The sequence below is a fragment of the Cariama cristata genome, unplaced genomic scaffold, assembly GCF_000690535.1.
Source record: "Cariama cristata isolate BGI_N322 unplaced genomic scaffold, ASM69053v1 scaffold41501, whole genome shotgun sequence".
Taxonomy (NCBI): Eukaryota; Metazoa; Chordata; class Aves; order Cariamiformes; family Cariamidae; genus Cariama; species Cariama cristata.
Window position 1 is genome coordinate 1 of NW_009601773.1, and position 16220 is coordinate 16220.

Sequence of the window (16220 nt, forward strand, 5' to 3'; positions counted from 1 at the left end):
ATAATGCTGCAATGTAAATATTCAAACTAACACCACAATACATTGCCGAGGTTTTTCAGCAACATATACCTACACTAGCCTCATCTCTCTCTGGTATTACATAAGAATATTTACTCTCATTCTTTCATGCATATTGGTTATGCATATTGGTTGCTATAGTTGAGCATAGTACCCCTAAGTCAGGTAGCGGACATTCAGTTAAAGTATCTGAATAGATAAAACAAACTGTCAGACAAGATATAAATACTGACTTAGGTTTTCATGAATTCCATATTAATGGCAAACAGTGCATACCCACCTCTTCACCTTTAGAACCCTTGGATCCTTTAGAGCCAGGTCTTCCCAGAAATCCACTTGAACCTTTTCTTCCTTTGTCTCCCCTGGCCCCTGGATCTCCTCGCTCACCTTTTGGCCCTTCTGGATACACATATCCTGGCTCACCTTTTGATCCTTTATGTCCTTGATCGCCTCTAAAACCTGGAGGTCCCTGTAACAGAGTAATGAAAAGAATTTCAGTGCTAGACATATGCCAACTGTTTTCAAGCTTTCTTTTTTTAAATTAAACACCTGACAGCGGTTCTCTTTAGTCTCATCTTTATTTACTGTAAGAGCACACTTGATTGAACAGGGTTTTTTTGGTTTTGTTTTTTGGTTTTGTGTTGTTTGGGGTTTGTTTGTTTGTTTGTTTGTTTTTTTGTTGTTGTTTTCTTTTTGTCCTGCCTTTACTCCTTTTGGCCCTGATTATAATTTCATTTATGCTACTATAAGCAGGAATAATGCAGGATCATTTAATGGATGACTGTGAGCTACCTGTTTGTGCTTTGGTGGCACAAAAAGAAGAAAGTATCTTAACATCTAATTAAAGATTCCTCCTCCACACGGAAATATCTCCCCAGGGACACTATAACTGCTACAGTTGGCTCCATTCATAGTTAACTTCTCCTCTCCTTTCTTTCCCGCTCAGGGTACAAAGTGGATACTCTATCCCAGCCAAAACCAGTACAAGCTGAAAGCACACTGGGCTCTAGTGATCTTGGGCTCATGAACTCTTGGGAGCCCTCTGGAAAAGCCTGTTAGCAGACTCATTCTGTACCTGTACAGCCACCACCACAATGAACACTTGTGCATGACATTTTTTTATTGGACAGTACTGACTGTAATTTCTCATAAATAATTATTACTATAGGCACAAGTTAGAACAACCAAATGATATGTCTGTGGCTGCAGGTGTCAGCCTTCCCTCTTCATAATGTTTCCCAAGAGGGAATGTCCTTTGCACCCCTGAAAAGGGTATTATGAGAAGCAAGTTTCTCTGTACAGCTAGGGCTTTAGCAAGTCCTGTGTATGCTGGAAACAAGAGAAGTCTGATGAAGATCACAGCACACGAAACACTATATATGCTTTACAGCCACTGCCATGACTATAGAATTATGCAGATGAACGGAAGTTAACTGTGAACTACCCATACCAGGCAGAAGAAGCAGTCTAGCCATCCTGAAATGCAGCGCAGGTGTTTACCTGCCTTACCGCCTCGGCTGAACTTCTTGCTGCAATGAGCAAAACAGACTCATGTAAAGCTAGGTCAGCCATACGTTACAGTCTCTACTCAGGCCTTCCATGCAGACACATTCATTACTACAGAAAGAAAACTGTTGAGAACACCCAGTACGACACTGCATGTAACACCAGCTGTGAGGTTTCTCTGAAGTAATTCTTGGGGGATCTGAAAAATAATCTGAAAAACCAAAGTCTTACTTGAGCTCCTGGAAAGCCCGGTGCTCCTGGAGAACCTGGAGAACCTTTTGGACCTGTTGGTCCTTCTCTACCTGCAAAAGAAACAGTGTATTTTGTAAAGAAAAATGAAAATAAGGACATGGATTTTGACAAGCTCTGATAACCACACCCAGCATCAAATGTTTCTGCTTCTTACATCGACTGCATTATCATAGACTGACCTGGCTTCAGGCTGCACCTACGCCTATTAACACTCTGACCTCTTTTAGGGCTTGTGCTCGTATCAGTGGATGGAGCTGTACCAGGTTCTCACATCCATCACAACCTCAGGGCTAGTTCAAGGACTGCATGCTGCAGACATATCCATACCTGATTCTCATGCTAAAAGCAAAACCATTAGAATTTCCTACTATCCTGTTAGAAACAAGAAGATAATTTACCAGGTATGCCATCCTGGCCATGTGGCCCAGCAGAACCAGGAAGACCAGGTATTCCCGGAATATAGCTGCAATCAGTACACACATAGGCTTCATCACCTAAAATGAAAATAATTCATTAGTTGTTCCACCACAAGTCATTCCCAAGCTTAACTAATGTGTTAGGTACTTTGTTATAGAGGATGGCTAGCACTTTTAGGTCAGAGAACAGTAGAATCACAGCCTTAATCTTGTTGGAAGATCATTTCCAACACAGTACAAAATTACCTGTGGTCAGATAATGAATCAGAACTGATTATATTTAATGGAAAATGCAGGAATGTTCAGTTTAAATCCCTGGATTTTTTCACATCTAGTTTTAGTAAACCATTTGGATATAGTCACTCTACTGATAAGCCAAATTCTCTCAAAAGAAGAAAGGGACATAGGCTTCAAACTAACACGGCTCCATAACAGCCTGGGTAACTTTAATGACTAGCAAGTGGCAAAGAGATTCAGCAGCTCCTGTGGTGAAATTTGCAAAAGGAACCTTCTCTCAGAGAACAACTGTTAGTGATGAACATAACAACAGAATATGAAAACCCGACCAATCTGTAATAATTGTTTGTTCCAGTGAAGATCTATACCCTACTGTAGTGCTGTACAACTGGTGTGCAGCACTGGCACATGCATTGCTCTTTTGGCTGCTGTTTACTGTAAGGGGAGGAAGACATCTTGCTATTCCTGATGAATTTTCTTAAATCTCTGAACTCATCAAATGGCTTAAGAGGTAAATTAAGCACAAAATTTCATGAGGACCCATGAAGATTACTGGATTGTACCATCTACTTTTGAGTGATAGTTTTCTGAAACTGACCTTTCATGCCCGTATCTCCTGGAGGTCCGGGAGGTCCTGCACACCCTGGCTCTCCAGGAAGTCCTGGCAGGCCGGTTCTAAACGTTACTCTACCTGTTAATGAAATGAGCATGGCACCATTACGTCAGTAGGTTATTCAGACAATTCTCTAGTTGCTAAGAGAGGAAAGAAAGTTGCAGGGATGAGCTGGAGACAGTATTCTGATCCTTACACATCCCTTTCAACTTCAGCTATTCTATGATTCATTTAAAAGAGAACTACTCGGACAAATCCAAAACACCTGTAACTGGAAGTACTTGAGGATAAATATGGTAATGCCAAAGTAAATCTCAGTAGACTGTTGGATCCATCTGTCTAGCCTTTAAAAAGCATAGTCCCTTCTGGGGAAAGTATTTCCAGTTTATTTGAATCAACAGAAACATAATTCTTTCTTTTACCATGAATGGAAGGGAAACATTTTTTTTAATTGTAAATTACTAATGCTGCATGTATCTTTGACAGAATTATTCTGCTGTATTAACTATTACTTTGAAAAATCAGAACATGCATTTAGTTCTTCCTAAGATAATATATTTGGGGGATAGATATATTTTTCTAAGAGAGAGAAAAAAGAAGCACTACATTGGTAGTGGTTCAGAAAAACTTGTTTTGGCCCTATCATATATAAAAGAAATGTGGTGCTGTTGGAACTCCTAGTTAAAGAGGTATTCCTAGTTAATACAATTTCTAGAAGTTTTATAAACTGCTACTGCTTTATTTTCATGCTGCCAGAACTTCAAACCTGCTCTAAGGACCACTAAGACCTCTGGAGGCATGCAAGTGATTTCTCTAGCTTTTAGATTAGCCCCTTCTGAATTTAGTTTTACAGATTTACTACAACTTTTGGAAGAATTAATTTTAAGAACAGATTTTCTCTTATTAGTCTTTTCTGGTTTTATGTAGCAGATTTGTATAGCCACAGTTATACTAAAAGGTGAGAAATCTTTATACTGGGAAGTCATTGTATCTTCCCCACAGAATCTCATTAGTAATGGAGCACAGACCTTTGCTATATATGTGTTTTCATGAATATCCTAAAACAAAATTTCCAAACAGAAATTATATTCAATTATATTATTCAAAATATACTCTGTAAGTAATGTATTTATATAATCTCATACATTAGATATTGAGATGACTCTGGACTTGTTCTTGTTCATTATATACACAGTACTGAAACATCACCTGGTTCTCCTGGAGGACCTGGTAATCCCATAGAACCAGGTCTCCCAGTAATACCAGGCAGTCCTGGAGGGCCTACAATACACAAGCCAGGTTGTCCTTTCTCTCCTTTTGTTCCTTTTGGCCCAGGAAATCCTCGGGGACCTCTCAGACCAGGTCTTGACACACCTAACCAAAGAGGAAAAAATACAAAAATGAAGTTAAAGAAGAAATGGAATTTCAAAGCAAAGTAAGTACTCAATACGATGAGTGAGAGACAAACATACCGAGTTCATTCCACAAATCTTTTTTATCTTGCAATATATTAAATAATCATAATGAGAATGTAAAGACGTTTTAAAATGATCTTTAACCTCTCTTTAAATATTTGGCCCACCAAAGCTTTTGGGTGACAATTTTTTACCACTTAGAGATATGTTTAAAATCATCTGAAGCTAAGATTCCACAAAGCTGATTCAGTATAACAGACAGGAAGAACAATGTATTTTATTGTTGGTACCAGATCATTATGCGTACCTGGTCTACCAGCATCACCGGGAGCCCCCTGTGGCCCTGCAAAAGCAATGTATTTAGAACTTGAGTTAAACCACTGTATACTCTGCAAAGTCACTACTCAATAATATTGACTGCAAACTTTGGGCTTCTGCATTTTAAGCTTATTTTATCATATAAGAATTTGGTTTTGCCTAAGTAGGCATCTACTACTTATGCAACTGTTGCATACTGACAATTCTCACTGAAATTTGGCAAGATATGGATGTTTACAACAGGTAGGAATAGGATCCACCACATTTATCTTAGGTGGGGATACAGTCAATTACTTGAGAACAACTTACAGGCCTGCAAACTTGCTTCTTTTTGCCACTATTATTTGCTCTAGTAAATATACCACCTCTTATCAATGCATTAATATCTTTGCAAGGCTCAACTTTCCTGTTGCCATCCATTGGAAGTATGTAAGTAGATTTATAACAACAAAGTGTATTCATTGAGTGCAACACAGTCACTTAGATACATAAATATTCATAAAAACGGAACATCAAAACACAGAAGGCAAGGATTTGCTGGATGAGTATGAGATAGGGCCTACAAGATTGTGCCTCAGAGTTCAGCCCACAAGTCCTTGTCATATTGTGATACAGCTCAAATAATAAATCAGTACATTTTAATTTTACACCATGGCCAAAATAAAAAAAAAAAAAAACAACACAAACCAAAAAAACCCTTACAGATCGTTATTATAACCTACCAAAAAAAATGTGAGCAAGACAGAGAAAAGTGCATGACCTTTAACAGAAGACTTACACCCCTGATGGTTTGTCTACAGCATATACAAATGTGCTGATGCAGTAGTCCACTAAGGTCAGGAGACAGGATGTCAGTGAGCTTAGGTGCTCAACTCAATTAACTGTGCAAAGATGGGTGCCAGCTTCATTATTTTTAAGAGGAAATACAGCCATAAATCAAAGTCTAAGGATACATTTCAGTTCTATAATATAATGAGAGTAATTTGGAAATATTCTTGTAAAGGCAGAACATTGGGTGCTCAAAAACTTAGCCTGCAACAACTCCTTTGAGTGGGCAGCTCTTGCTAAAAGATTCTAGTTTTGGTGCCCCACTCACCAGGCATGCCACGTTGACCTTTTGGTCCTGGAGGTCCGGGGGGTCCTTCATCTCCTTTTTCACCAATGACAACATCATAATACTCCGTCTTAAGAGAAAGATGGTAAGAAAAGAAAGAATAGTAAGAATGAAGAGAGAAGCACAGTATCTCACATTGAACATTTTGTTAGACCAATACTATGATCTCTTTCATAATTTTGATGTTGTGACACAATGAAACCTTTCTAATCATATGGTAATTACAAGCAGCCAGAAATGGAATCATAATTGTTATACACAGATAATGCCAAGAGACTTGTACCCCCAAATAGATGGGGCTGGGATTTCAGCTCAATTCCGCAACTCCCAGAAAACTCCTCTGCCTGTAGATGCAATTATACAGGCAAGGCGTAAGTCAGAGATGCAATTACAAATATTATGGTAGCATGAAATAGAAAATATTCTTGAAAGAAACCTTTAGGAATCACTTAGTCTATTCCATTGGCTCAAAGCAGCATCAGCTATATCTAGACTACTCTTTTAAATAACCATACATGAAAACAGGCAAAAATCAACTACTTCAATCACATGTGCATTAAAAAGTCATTCCTATAAACACGAATACTTAATTTATTAAAGTTTAATATTATGATGTTTCAAAGTTTCACAAATGACAGACAAAATCAAAAGGCAGTCTGCTGTAACCCTATTTTTTTATAACCACAAATTTTTGCTCTGTTCTGGATTGTTTTGCATGGGCACCATTACTGGCAAATCAGTATTATAGTAATTATTGTGTTTTGATATATAAGCATCACACTGAAATTTAAACTGACTACTAATGCACCAATTTAAAAAGGAATAAAAAAACCTGCTTAAAATTAAAATTCAAAATTTTTACTTTTCTCCTACAGATTTTTTGAAAAGCAGTGTTTTTTTAGTACTCTCTCAATATCACAAATGATTCAGCTTTTTACAAAGTTATTTCTTTTGAATAATTTGGGCAGAAGATTTCCATTAGGGTGCATGGGGCCTTTAAGAAAGCCACTAGCGAGACAGCATGACTAAACAGAGAAATTGTTCTCATAGCATCTCTTGCTTTCTTTAATAAGTCTTCTTAGGTTTTTAAAATTAACACCACCAGTTCTGGAACTGATTAGAGATTTGTTTAAGAATTAACTCCTGTGAATTTTTGTAAGTGTTCTGTGATAGTCCAATCTCCTGCCAAAATTGCTGGAACTGAGTGAGGTCTAACCAGGCCCTGATTGTACATCCAGTTCCACATGAAGGAAGATGTCATCTCTGTGAGACTCCCAGCAACATCAGTACTTTGAGAAAGCCATGCCTCAATTACAGCATCATGAAACATCCATTACTACCTCATACAGTGTTTGGCTTATTCTTATTCCAATGGTTTAGAAAAATAATATGATGAAGATAATATACACTTACTCGACCACAAGCTCCAGGTGGACCAGTGCTTCCTTTCATCCCCTTCATCAGCAGACAGAGATGGGTTTGTTTATTAAAAACAATACATGACATGACATTTGGTACCCACTGTTACTTCAGTACATTGCTCGTAACATTAAAGAAGAACTTCTGCTCCTGACCAGTCCTTCACCACCACCATCTCTGTTCCTTACACAACTATGCAGCCACATACACCAAAAACTACAGGAACACATCAGCAGGCATAGATGGACACCAGTTCAAACACATGATCTATTTCAGCTGATCCATTCTGTATTCCATGATATCATTACTTGTCATCTTTAGGTAAAGTAAAACATAGTGTATATACAGTGATAAATAAAACAATGTAATAACCCAAAAACATAACATATCCTCATCCTGAAAAGTAACAACAAAACCATTAGACAATACCTTAGCTCCTTGCCTGCCAGCCAGTCCTGGTTGGCCCTGTTCACCCTTTTGTCCCTGCAGATGAAAGTACACAATTTCATGAGGATTAATCTTTTAGTACTCTCATCAGTAAGATCTAAAATGGAAAGCTTTAATCCTCCATGGCGATGGCAAGGTGAATGTGACTTGCTCAGAGTAAGAAACCTCAGGGAAAGACTTGGTTTGGGGTACAGTTCCATGTCTGTGGGAAATACCGCAGGTCTCTCATCCAAACCTGCCTTTATAATGGCACACTCCACCAGTCCCAAGGTGGAGCTGCTCTGGATAGCACAAGTTGTAGGAGGCTCTGGTTTGTTCTCCCTCTGAAAACTGCTATTTCTGACAGGGGAGAAACCGAACACAATGTGAGACTCTCACATTCAGCAACTCCCTCTCCCAGAACGTGGGCAGTCTGCATGATGGTGCTGATCTCAAAAGGTGTCAGCAAGACCAGGAGGAAAAATAGTATGGTCTGCTGCTAAGGCTTTCTGCAAGTGTATACATGCAATGAAAAGGGACTTCTCGGAGGTTTATGCAGTTGAATGCACTGCTAGTTAGTAAAATCAAAATAGGAACAGAGCAATGACATGTCTTTGTCATGACAAAGTTTTGTTTCTGTTAACTGATGCAGTAGAGCTTTGCGGTCTGTAATTCCACATTCTTTGCCAGACTAGAATGTGTTTAGACTGTCTGCGAAGGTCATTTTGGCATGATGAAGATGATGTTTTGGTACGATACATGTCAAATGGGCTATTCTGACAATAAGAATTTTGATAAGATATTTGTAAGGTCACTGCGACACTAATGATGTTGAAGTGGAGGTGAAGTAAATATAAAAGAACTGATACTTAACCAATTGAATACAGTATTCCAAATACATTTGAACAACTTTAGCTTTTAAATTAGTTCACAAACAAGATCATTTTGGTTATAAAATGGCATATTTTAAGAATTACATGACAGGATGACAGTTTTAATATCTACCAGTTACTTTGTTTCAGGCCAAGGCAGCTGTGACCTTGACAGTAACTTTTCTTTGTAAAAGAACGTCTTTGATTCTAGTCATTAAAAATCATTCATTTTGCTTCTTGATTTATGCTGAAGTGAAGGTATAACTCTTCTGCAAAAATTTCAATGTGATTAACCGGAATTAAACTCAGTACAATCAATTTTGTGTAACTTGGACCATGTCTCAAACTCATTAGTCAGCAGCAAGCAACAGGTCTTTTTATTTTACACAGAAGAGACACATCTATGAATTGAGGCTCTCTCTCTCACATACATCTATGAGGACATGGTATGTCCCAAGGCCAGCTGTGTGAAAGGAAATGTTTCACAGTGTATGTGAATCAACATTTCAAACACATTCTGCATTGGGGAGAAAGCTGTGACAGGAAGATATGACTGTGATAAACAGATGACTATTACTTAGAAAACATTTAGAAGGCTTCCTTCATTACCTGTAAGCCAGGTGGACCTGGGACACCTTCTTTTCCAGGTTTACCCTACAAAGGAAAAAACATAAAATTTAAAAAATTAAGAAGATCAAAAGAGGGGTCATTGCATTCAAAGAGCATAACAACTAAATGCTGTGCATATAAATGTATTTTAGGTCTTTATAAATTTTGAAAAGCCACTAAGGTTATTTTTTAAATGTTCATTATTTCTAATCATAACTAATGTCCACAAAACTCTACAGAACAGGGAGTAAGATATTCCCTGGACATTCCTCCTCCTGTGGAGGATTAGTTGAGGCAGACACTTCACCAGCACAATGTGCCAGGCAAGTGCAGAAAGCTTGGTGAAAATCAGGTCCTTACAGAAGCACGACAAATGATAAGACAATAGAGCAACTAGCAGCCCTTCTAATGGTGAACACAGAAAGATACTGAAGGGAAACTTTTATAGGAAATGGGGCTAAGAGATGACTTGATGAGAAATTATTTCATGAAAAAGAATATGGAGTGCACTTCAAAGGTATTGGAAGTAGGGCAGTAAATGGAAAAGTGAAAGCAGAAGGAGGCAACATGCCATGGTATCTGCTGTTTTCTATGGCGCACAGCACATTAGGCAGCCTTCTGCTGGGGTCCTGGTATCTAGTGTGGCAACAATACATGTTAAGCAATTCATAACAACAACAAAAAAAGAAGAAAAAGGGAAAGGAGAGAAGGGGGGAAAATGGGGAGAGAAACAGAATGAAATGAAAAAATTATTCTGAATACGGATACCTGGATTGCCACCTTGAAGGCAGAAATGAGGAAAACTTGGTTCATTAAGGTAGTGGTAAGATAAAAGGTGGGGTGGAAGGTTATGAACTCAGAACAACAGAGGAGAAAGTGTGTTTTAGAAATTTGTTCTGCACAGAATAAATTAATGAAACTTAAAATAACGTTGAAAAAGATGACCAGACCATGAATTACAATGTAAGCATCAGAAAAAACAGCAATACTCAAAAGACGGCAGAACTTAACCAAAGATAATACTCCAGAAGAGAAGAACTGGAGCTGGAATGATGTCACCACAGGCTCAAAATGTGCTTGCACAAAATAATATTTTTTTCTAGAACGTAAAATCCACAGCCATTTGATATTTTGTGCTCACTGATGTAATTCCAATAGCAAAAGGAAATATTTTGTTTTCATTTTAGAATAGCCTATCAATGTCATAACAGAATTTGTATTTCCTTAGCACTCTTCAAGGTCAACAGGCAGAAAAGTAAGGGTGCTGTACTAGGTCCTCCACAAAGGAGGAAGGGAGAGGTGAATTAAGAAGAGTTCTAAAAACTACTGCGTGACAGGACAGGGCTTTTGCAAACAGAAGACATAATATGGAAGAAACACAGAAAATGGAGGAAGAATAACACACATTGGATAGCAAGAACTTTTAGTATTTTACACCTGTAACTGAAATAGAAATTAAAATTTCCATAATGTATAGGAATAATAAAATAGCTACCAAGTTGCTGTATAGCATCATCATCGTTATAACACTATACAATTGAAGAAAGAGCAATCTATAGGTAGTACTGGTCTTGTCCTGCTACCTTTCCTTGTGGAAGAAAATTTATTGCAACATCAATAAGTATGGGAAAAGTTTCAAAATATATATGTTCGGACTGAATGAACTATTTAATTTGAAAACTATTTTTCTTAATGTTGCTTTCAAAATATATTTGGAATCAAAATGTTTTGTGACATTTTCTGAACCAAACATTTTGATTTATTTGGATATTTTAGGGTTCTCCCCTGATTACATATTGGTAAACTGTTATGAATTCATACACTTTTAGTTACTAGCAAACTGCATCCTCCATTGATTAGTTTTTATCTGAAAGTTTGAAAGCCATTTAAATGCAGAGTGGTAACTTTCTATTTAATTATTTTCAAAATGTAGATATACTCAAGTAAATTATAATGTGTATGCTTTCTAAAATAAACATGATTTTTTCTCATATTATCCTGTTAACAGAATAACTTTCTTATGACAATTTCTTCACATCTCCACATACCTGCTAGTTGAGCATAGTAATTTAAGTCTGCTGCCTTAAGTAAGCCCAATGTTTTTAATTCTCTTCTACATATACACTGGCACTATAAAGTCAGTATGTGTTCAGAAGAGGACTTTTTTTTTTTTCTAAGTTTCAACAGTAGAATGTTTACAACAAAACAAACAGAAGTGCATCCACCATCAACTGACCTTTAATTCATGTACTCATGATATGTCAGCCTATAAGAACACCCATTTGACTTTCAGCTCTCTAGTCTGGTTTACTGGATGAAGAGCTTTTGAATCTAAGAAAATTTGCCCTGAGTGGCATTGAAACAAAAACTAGAGAGCAACACTAGTGCCAAACTGCTTTTCAGAAAAGACTAACGTGTATTCAACTGTTTGCACATACCTGTGCTCCAGGTTCTCCACGGTCACCCTTTTCACTTTGAGAATCACCAGCTGGCCCCTGTAACAAAACCACACTCAAGGTACACATATTTTGAGACTCACATTTTCTAAATTAAATATACCTTTTATAATTTTGTTATCTTTAAAAAAAAAAAAGTATAAAGTACAGTTAGAATGCTATTAATAGGCATTCTATTCTATTCATTAGTTCTATTCATTAAAGGTTGCAATAAGTAGTGTAAATACTGGACTGTAAAGAGTAGCATTTACCACGTGATGCTGCCTGAACATCTGGATTTAAGGGATTTACTTCTGGTCACTTACTGTAAACCCCATTGGCCCTGGAAGTCCTCTTGATCCTTTTTCTCCTTTCTCTCCTTTCAAGTCCTATTAGACAGAAAATAAAAATTTAATATGGTGTCTTGGATTTTTCTATGTTTACCATAACACTCAAGTTTTACAAACAGGAAATCTTTATGTTACCAGCAAGCTTCTGCAATCTTTCTCTTCCCTCCTCTACAGTCTTGATGCAAAATTCATTTTTTATTTTAGCACATAACAGAGAGGGAGTTTGATAACTCCATGGATTAGATACAGATTAAATAAGGAAAACAGAGTCAAGAACAGGTTGAAGACTTGTTCTCTTAATATGTGAAGACTTAAAGCGTTCTATCAACTATTGCTGTTAAAGTTCTATATAAGGACAAAATGCCGAAATTTTAATTCATAAAGCAATATTAAAATGAAAGCTGAATCAGAGTATTTCCTTTCTCCAATACTCACTGTTTTTCCAACACTTCGTATGATTCTCATGTTCCAGTAAAAACAATGAGAAAATAAACTATGAAATGTACATGAACATATTGTAAACTTCTGTGAAACTCTGGTAGCTCAGAGTCGTGATATATTCAGTGACAAGGCCCAGAGGTCAATGCAGCTGTGGCTTTGATAGCCATTCAGAAAATCCATGTTGATTTGGTGAAGCTAGAAGTAATTTACTTTTCGTGTGCTCAGAGATCCACAGCAGATGGGTCACTAATAAGCATTTAGCATTCCACTGGCATCATGCAGATATCTGTGCATGTGAATACACAGGCCTCAGCTGAGCTGGCTGTACAGACACACTCTAAGAAGAGCTCTGTATCTAACTAAACAAGTCTGAAAAATGTTAGGACGGGTAAAAGGAAATGTTATTGGAACAATGAAGATGAAAATGTCCTCTCAAAGTAAAACCTAGTAAGATGGCTCATCTGAACATGATGTTTTACTACCGTGATGTTGTCTGGTCCACTTAATGTCACAATAACAGTTCCCGGTGGTCCAGGGGGCCCAGTTAATCCAGTGTCACCCTTGGAAGAAAAAAAAGAAAAACAGAGCAATTACAAGCAGTGTGGTTTTATTGCTTCAAATTACTATCACTTATAGTTTTGACATTGTGAAAACTTTTCTGTCATTACAGTTAGTTGTTAATACAGTTAACATTTCTCTTTGGTTGCTATTTATCTTCCAATAAAAAAGGCATATGGAAGACTTAGGAATACTATGACAACCTTCTCCTAGCTGAGAAATATAAAAATGCATATACTGATTTCTGTTAAAGTATCTAGAATTATCTTAAATTTGGGATATTATTTGTTTAAAAGTTATAAAACTATTTTAACTCGAAATCAAATAAAAATATCTCCATGATTATGATTTTTCTCTCAATTTGATTAAGTCAATCAAGAAAATATACAAACTGTCTTTGATGACATCCTCAAAACTGTGGTCTGTATTACAGGGAGATGACTGCAACATAGTGCTGACAGACAAAATTAGTTTTATGTATCCTTAACCAAAAACATTCATACTGCAGTACACTTTTTCATTAAGGATCTTTTAGAGCAGGGAAAGTCCTAAATGTGATCTTTCCTGTGGAGCTCAACAAAACAACATCCATAATTTCCAGTGATTTTAAGCCAGTGGAATGTCTTTGCACGCACTTGCAGTCTAACAGCAAAGAACACATCACTCTTTCATAAGGAAGCAAGATGCTCCATGGTCGCCTGAGCTAACACTAATTAATAATCAATTCTATTCACAGATATTTTCCCAAGAAACTTCTACCACATTCCCAGTAGTAATTACAGAGTTAAAACCAATCCCACTGTCAGATAGTGCTGTTTCAGTTCAGAGCTGAATTCACGCAGGTCAGTTAGCACAACTGTGAGATGCCCCAAGTTCTTGAAAGGACATTCAGACTGACTACACTGGCCCTCCAACCGCAGGCTGAGGTCCTGAGAGACAATATATGTATTCGTAGTCATTTCTAACTTAATGTCAATTATATGGGATACAAAGTAAGAACATAGATGACAAGTCATCTAATTTTTATTCAAAGTCTGGGAGGTTTTCTAGCATCATAAAGACTAACACTGAAAAGATGTTGTGAGTCTACAGATGCTATATATTTATCAATGGTTACATGCTCAGATAAGCATTTAGGAACACTGGGCAAACCATATATAAATTAATTCAATGCTATGTGTTAGTAAATACCAACCACTGTCTCCTCTTAGGTTTCTACCCTTCTATCAGGAAGTTTATATCATTGGCTTTTATGTAAAAACAGTTTGTCCTTAGATATTAATTGCCTTGTTTCCATTTTCCAATAAAAGACTTCCACATATATACTGAAAATTTTTATTTTACAGTACTGACCTCCCCAAACATTTCACCATAGTGTATCAGAAAAAGCAGAAAACAGAAACAAAACTTAAAAAATGTTTTAAGCATTTTATACAATTACCTTTCTTCCTTTGGTTCCTATTACTTTTAGTCCCATAAGTCCCTGTAAAAAAATCCCCAAATGTTATTTTTTTTAATCTTAAAAACACCTATAAAATGAGTTAATTGATGTTACACATAATAGGAAGTTTCATTTTTATTACCAATCTGAGAATACCTTAGGTCCAGGAGGTCCTGCTTTCCCTGGCATGCCCTACAAAAAAGAAAAAAAAAATCCGCTAATTAAAAAAATTAAAATCTTCAGCACCAATACAGGTGTTTTGAAGTACCCAATTTTCATTTGAGTTATAGCACTATTTTTATTCTTTCTTCTGCCTTTACAACCACAATTTGTTGTGAGTAGGTGACAGAATGTCTATACAGTCTTGTTGCAAGCATATACATCCCTCTTACAGTTATACACATTAGTATTTAAAGTGAATTTATGGGTAATTATTTGAAAATTAAAATTTATGCCTACATGGACAAGGATACTTCTGAAAACATGGAAATTATCATGCATAAAAATAACCAAAAGAAACTGGGGAAAAAAAAAAATCATGTGTGCAGAAGGATATGGATTTTGCATACACATCTCTAGACCTCAAACAAGTCTGGGAGAGTCAGGTCCTTGTATTTGTGTAATTCCACAGGTTTCTGGGAAAATCAAAGGTTAAAGTAACAAGTGAGACATAAGTTTATACTCACTGAAGCTCCTGGAGGACCCTGTGGTCCAAGTTCCCCAGGATATCCTGGAGCACCCTGGGCACCCTGTATATTAAAAAAGAAACAGGAATAAATCTCCTGGGAAGATTATAAGCAAATCACAACACTAAGTTCAATGAACTGAACAACAAACAGAGGAGCAGCTCTGTCTCTGGATTTCCTTTTCATGTCTCAGGATAACATAGAAGCATGATTCCTCCTCACTGCTTCATTGGTTGGCATATGTTTCGAAACATAAGAAAACATATCTGTTATTAAACTAAACTACTGAAATGAGGATGTATGTCCTGTTTAACTGTGGACATTCTCATAATCCATACAGTCCTATTGCTAGCCCTAATAAGCCTTTAATCTTATGAACATTCTATGCAATAAATTCTATATTTTAAAGCTTTGTTTTCAAAGAAATGGAAAATTAAAAATTTTAATTTTCCTTTTAATTTAAAGTCCTCCATTTATTGTAACAGTGAAAAGAAATGTCTGCTCTGCCTTCTAATTATCTCCATTTTTAAAATACGGATCATACTGTCCTTCGTTAGTACTCTAGAAGTTGAGCTGGTCTAATCTGTTCAGTCTTACTCCCCAGGGAATTCTTGCAGTTGGACTAGATGGTCATTGTAGGTCCCTTCCAACTGCACTGTTCTACAGTATATGTAGAGGTAAACCCCTAAATCTATGACCAGTTTTTCTCCATTTCTAAAGTATTGTCATTTGTCTGCAATCTGACTTCCTTATCTCACTTTACTAACACATAAAGGACACTACTGGTTCTGATGACAAAATTAATTACTATTGTCTTGGTGTACTCTGTTTTGTAAAGTCAGAAGAAAGACTTTGTATATATTGTATTAATCGGATTATATAAAGTTAATAATTTTTTTAAGACACAATTATTTTCTGGTTTAGAAATTAGTGAGATAATTGTAAAAATACTATATATAAAATATATAATACTTTGAAATTATATACAATATTAAAATAACTTACACATATATATACACACATATTATATATAATGTGGGTCTCTCTATATATTTTTATATCTATATGTATCTCACAGTCTGAATTAATTCTGA

General features: G+C 36.5%; 1 protein-coding gene across 1 annotated transcript in view; it reads right to left on the reverse strand.

Annotated features, from left to right (window-relative positions):
• Positions 1 to 298: 298 nt before the first annotated feature.
• The window catches only part of LOC104169608 (collagen alpha-3(IV) chain-like), a gene marked incomplete at both ends in the record, with an annotated part of 21179 nt that continues 5257 nt past the window's right edge, over positions 299 to 16220 (reverse strand). Inside the window, 15 exons of the mRNA XM_009710572.1 lie at positions 299 to 487; positions 1756 to 1826; positions 2175 to 2270; positions 3028 to 3120; positions 4252 to 4416; positions 4765 to 4800; positions 5872 to 5959; positions 7738 to 7791; positions 9216 to 9260; positions 11654 to 11710; positions 11977 to 12039; positions 12924 to 13001; positions 14441 to 14482; positions 14597 to 14632; positions 15127 to 15189. Of these exons, the coding sequence (XP_009708874.1) occupies positions 299 to 487; positions 1756 to 1826; positions 2175 to 2270; positions 3028 to 3120; positions 4252 to 4416; positions 4765 to 4800; positions 5872 to 5959; positions 7738 to 7791; positions 9216 to 9260; positions 11654 to 11710; positions 11977 to 12039; positions 12924 to 13001; positions 14441 to 14482; positions 14597 to 14632; positions 15127 to 15189 (1176 nt within the window). The remainder of the gene's footprint in view (positions 488 to 1755; positions 1827 to 2174; positions 2271 to 3027; positions 3121 to 4251; positions 4417 to 4764; positions 4801 to 5871; positions 5960 to 7737; positions 7792 to 9215; positions 9261 to 11653; positions 11711 to 11976; positions 12040 to 12923; positions 13002 to 14440; positions 14483 to 14596; positions 14633 to 15126; positions 15190 to 16220) is intronic.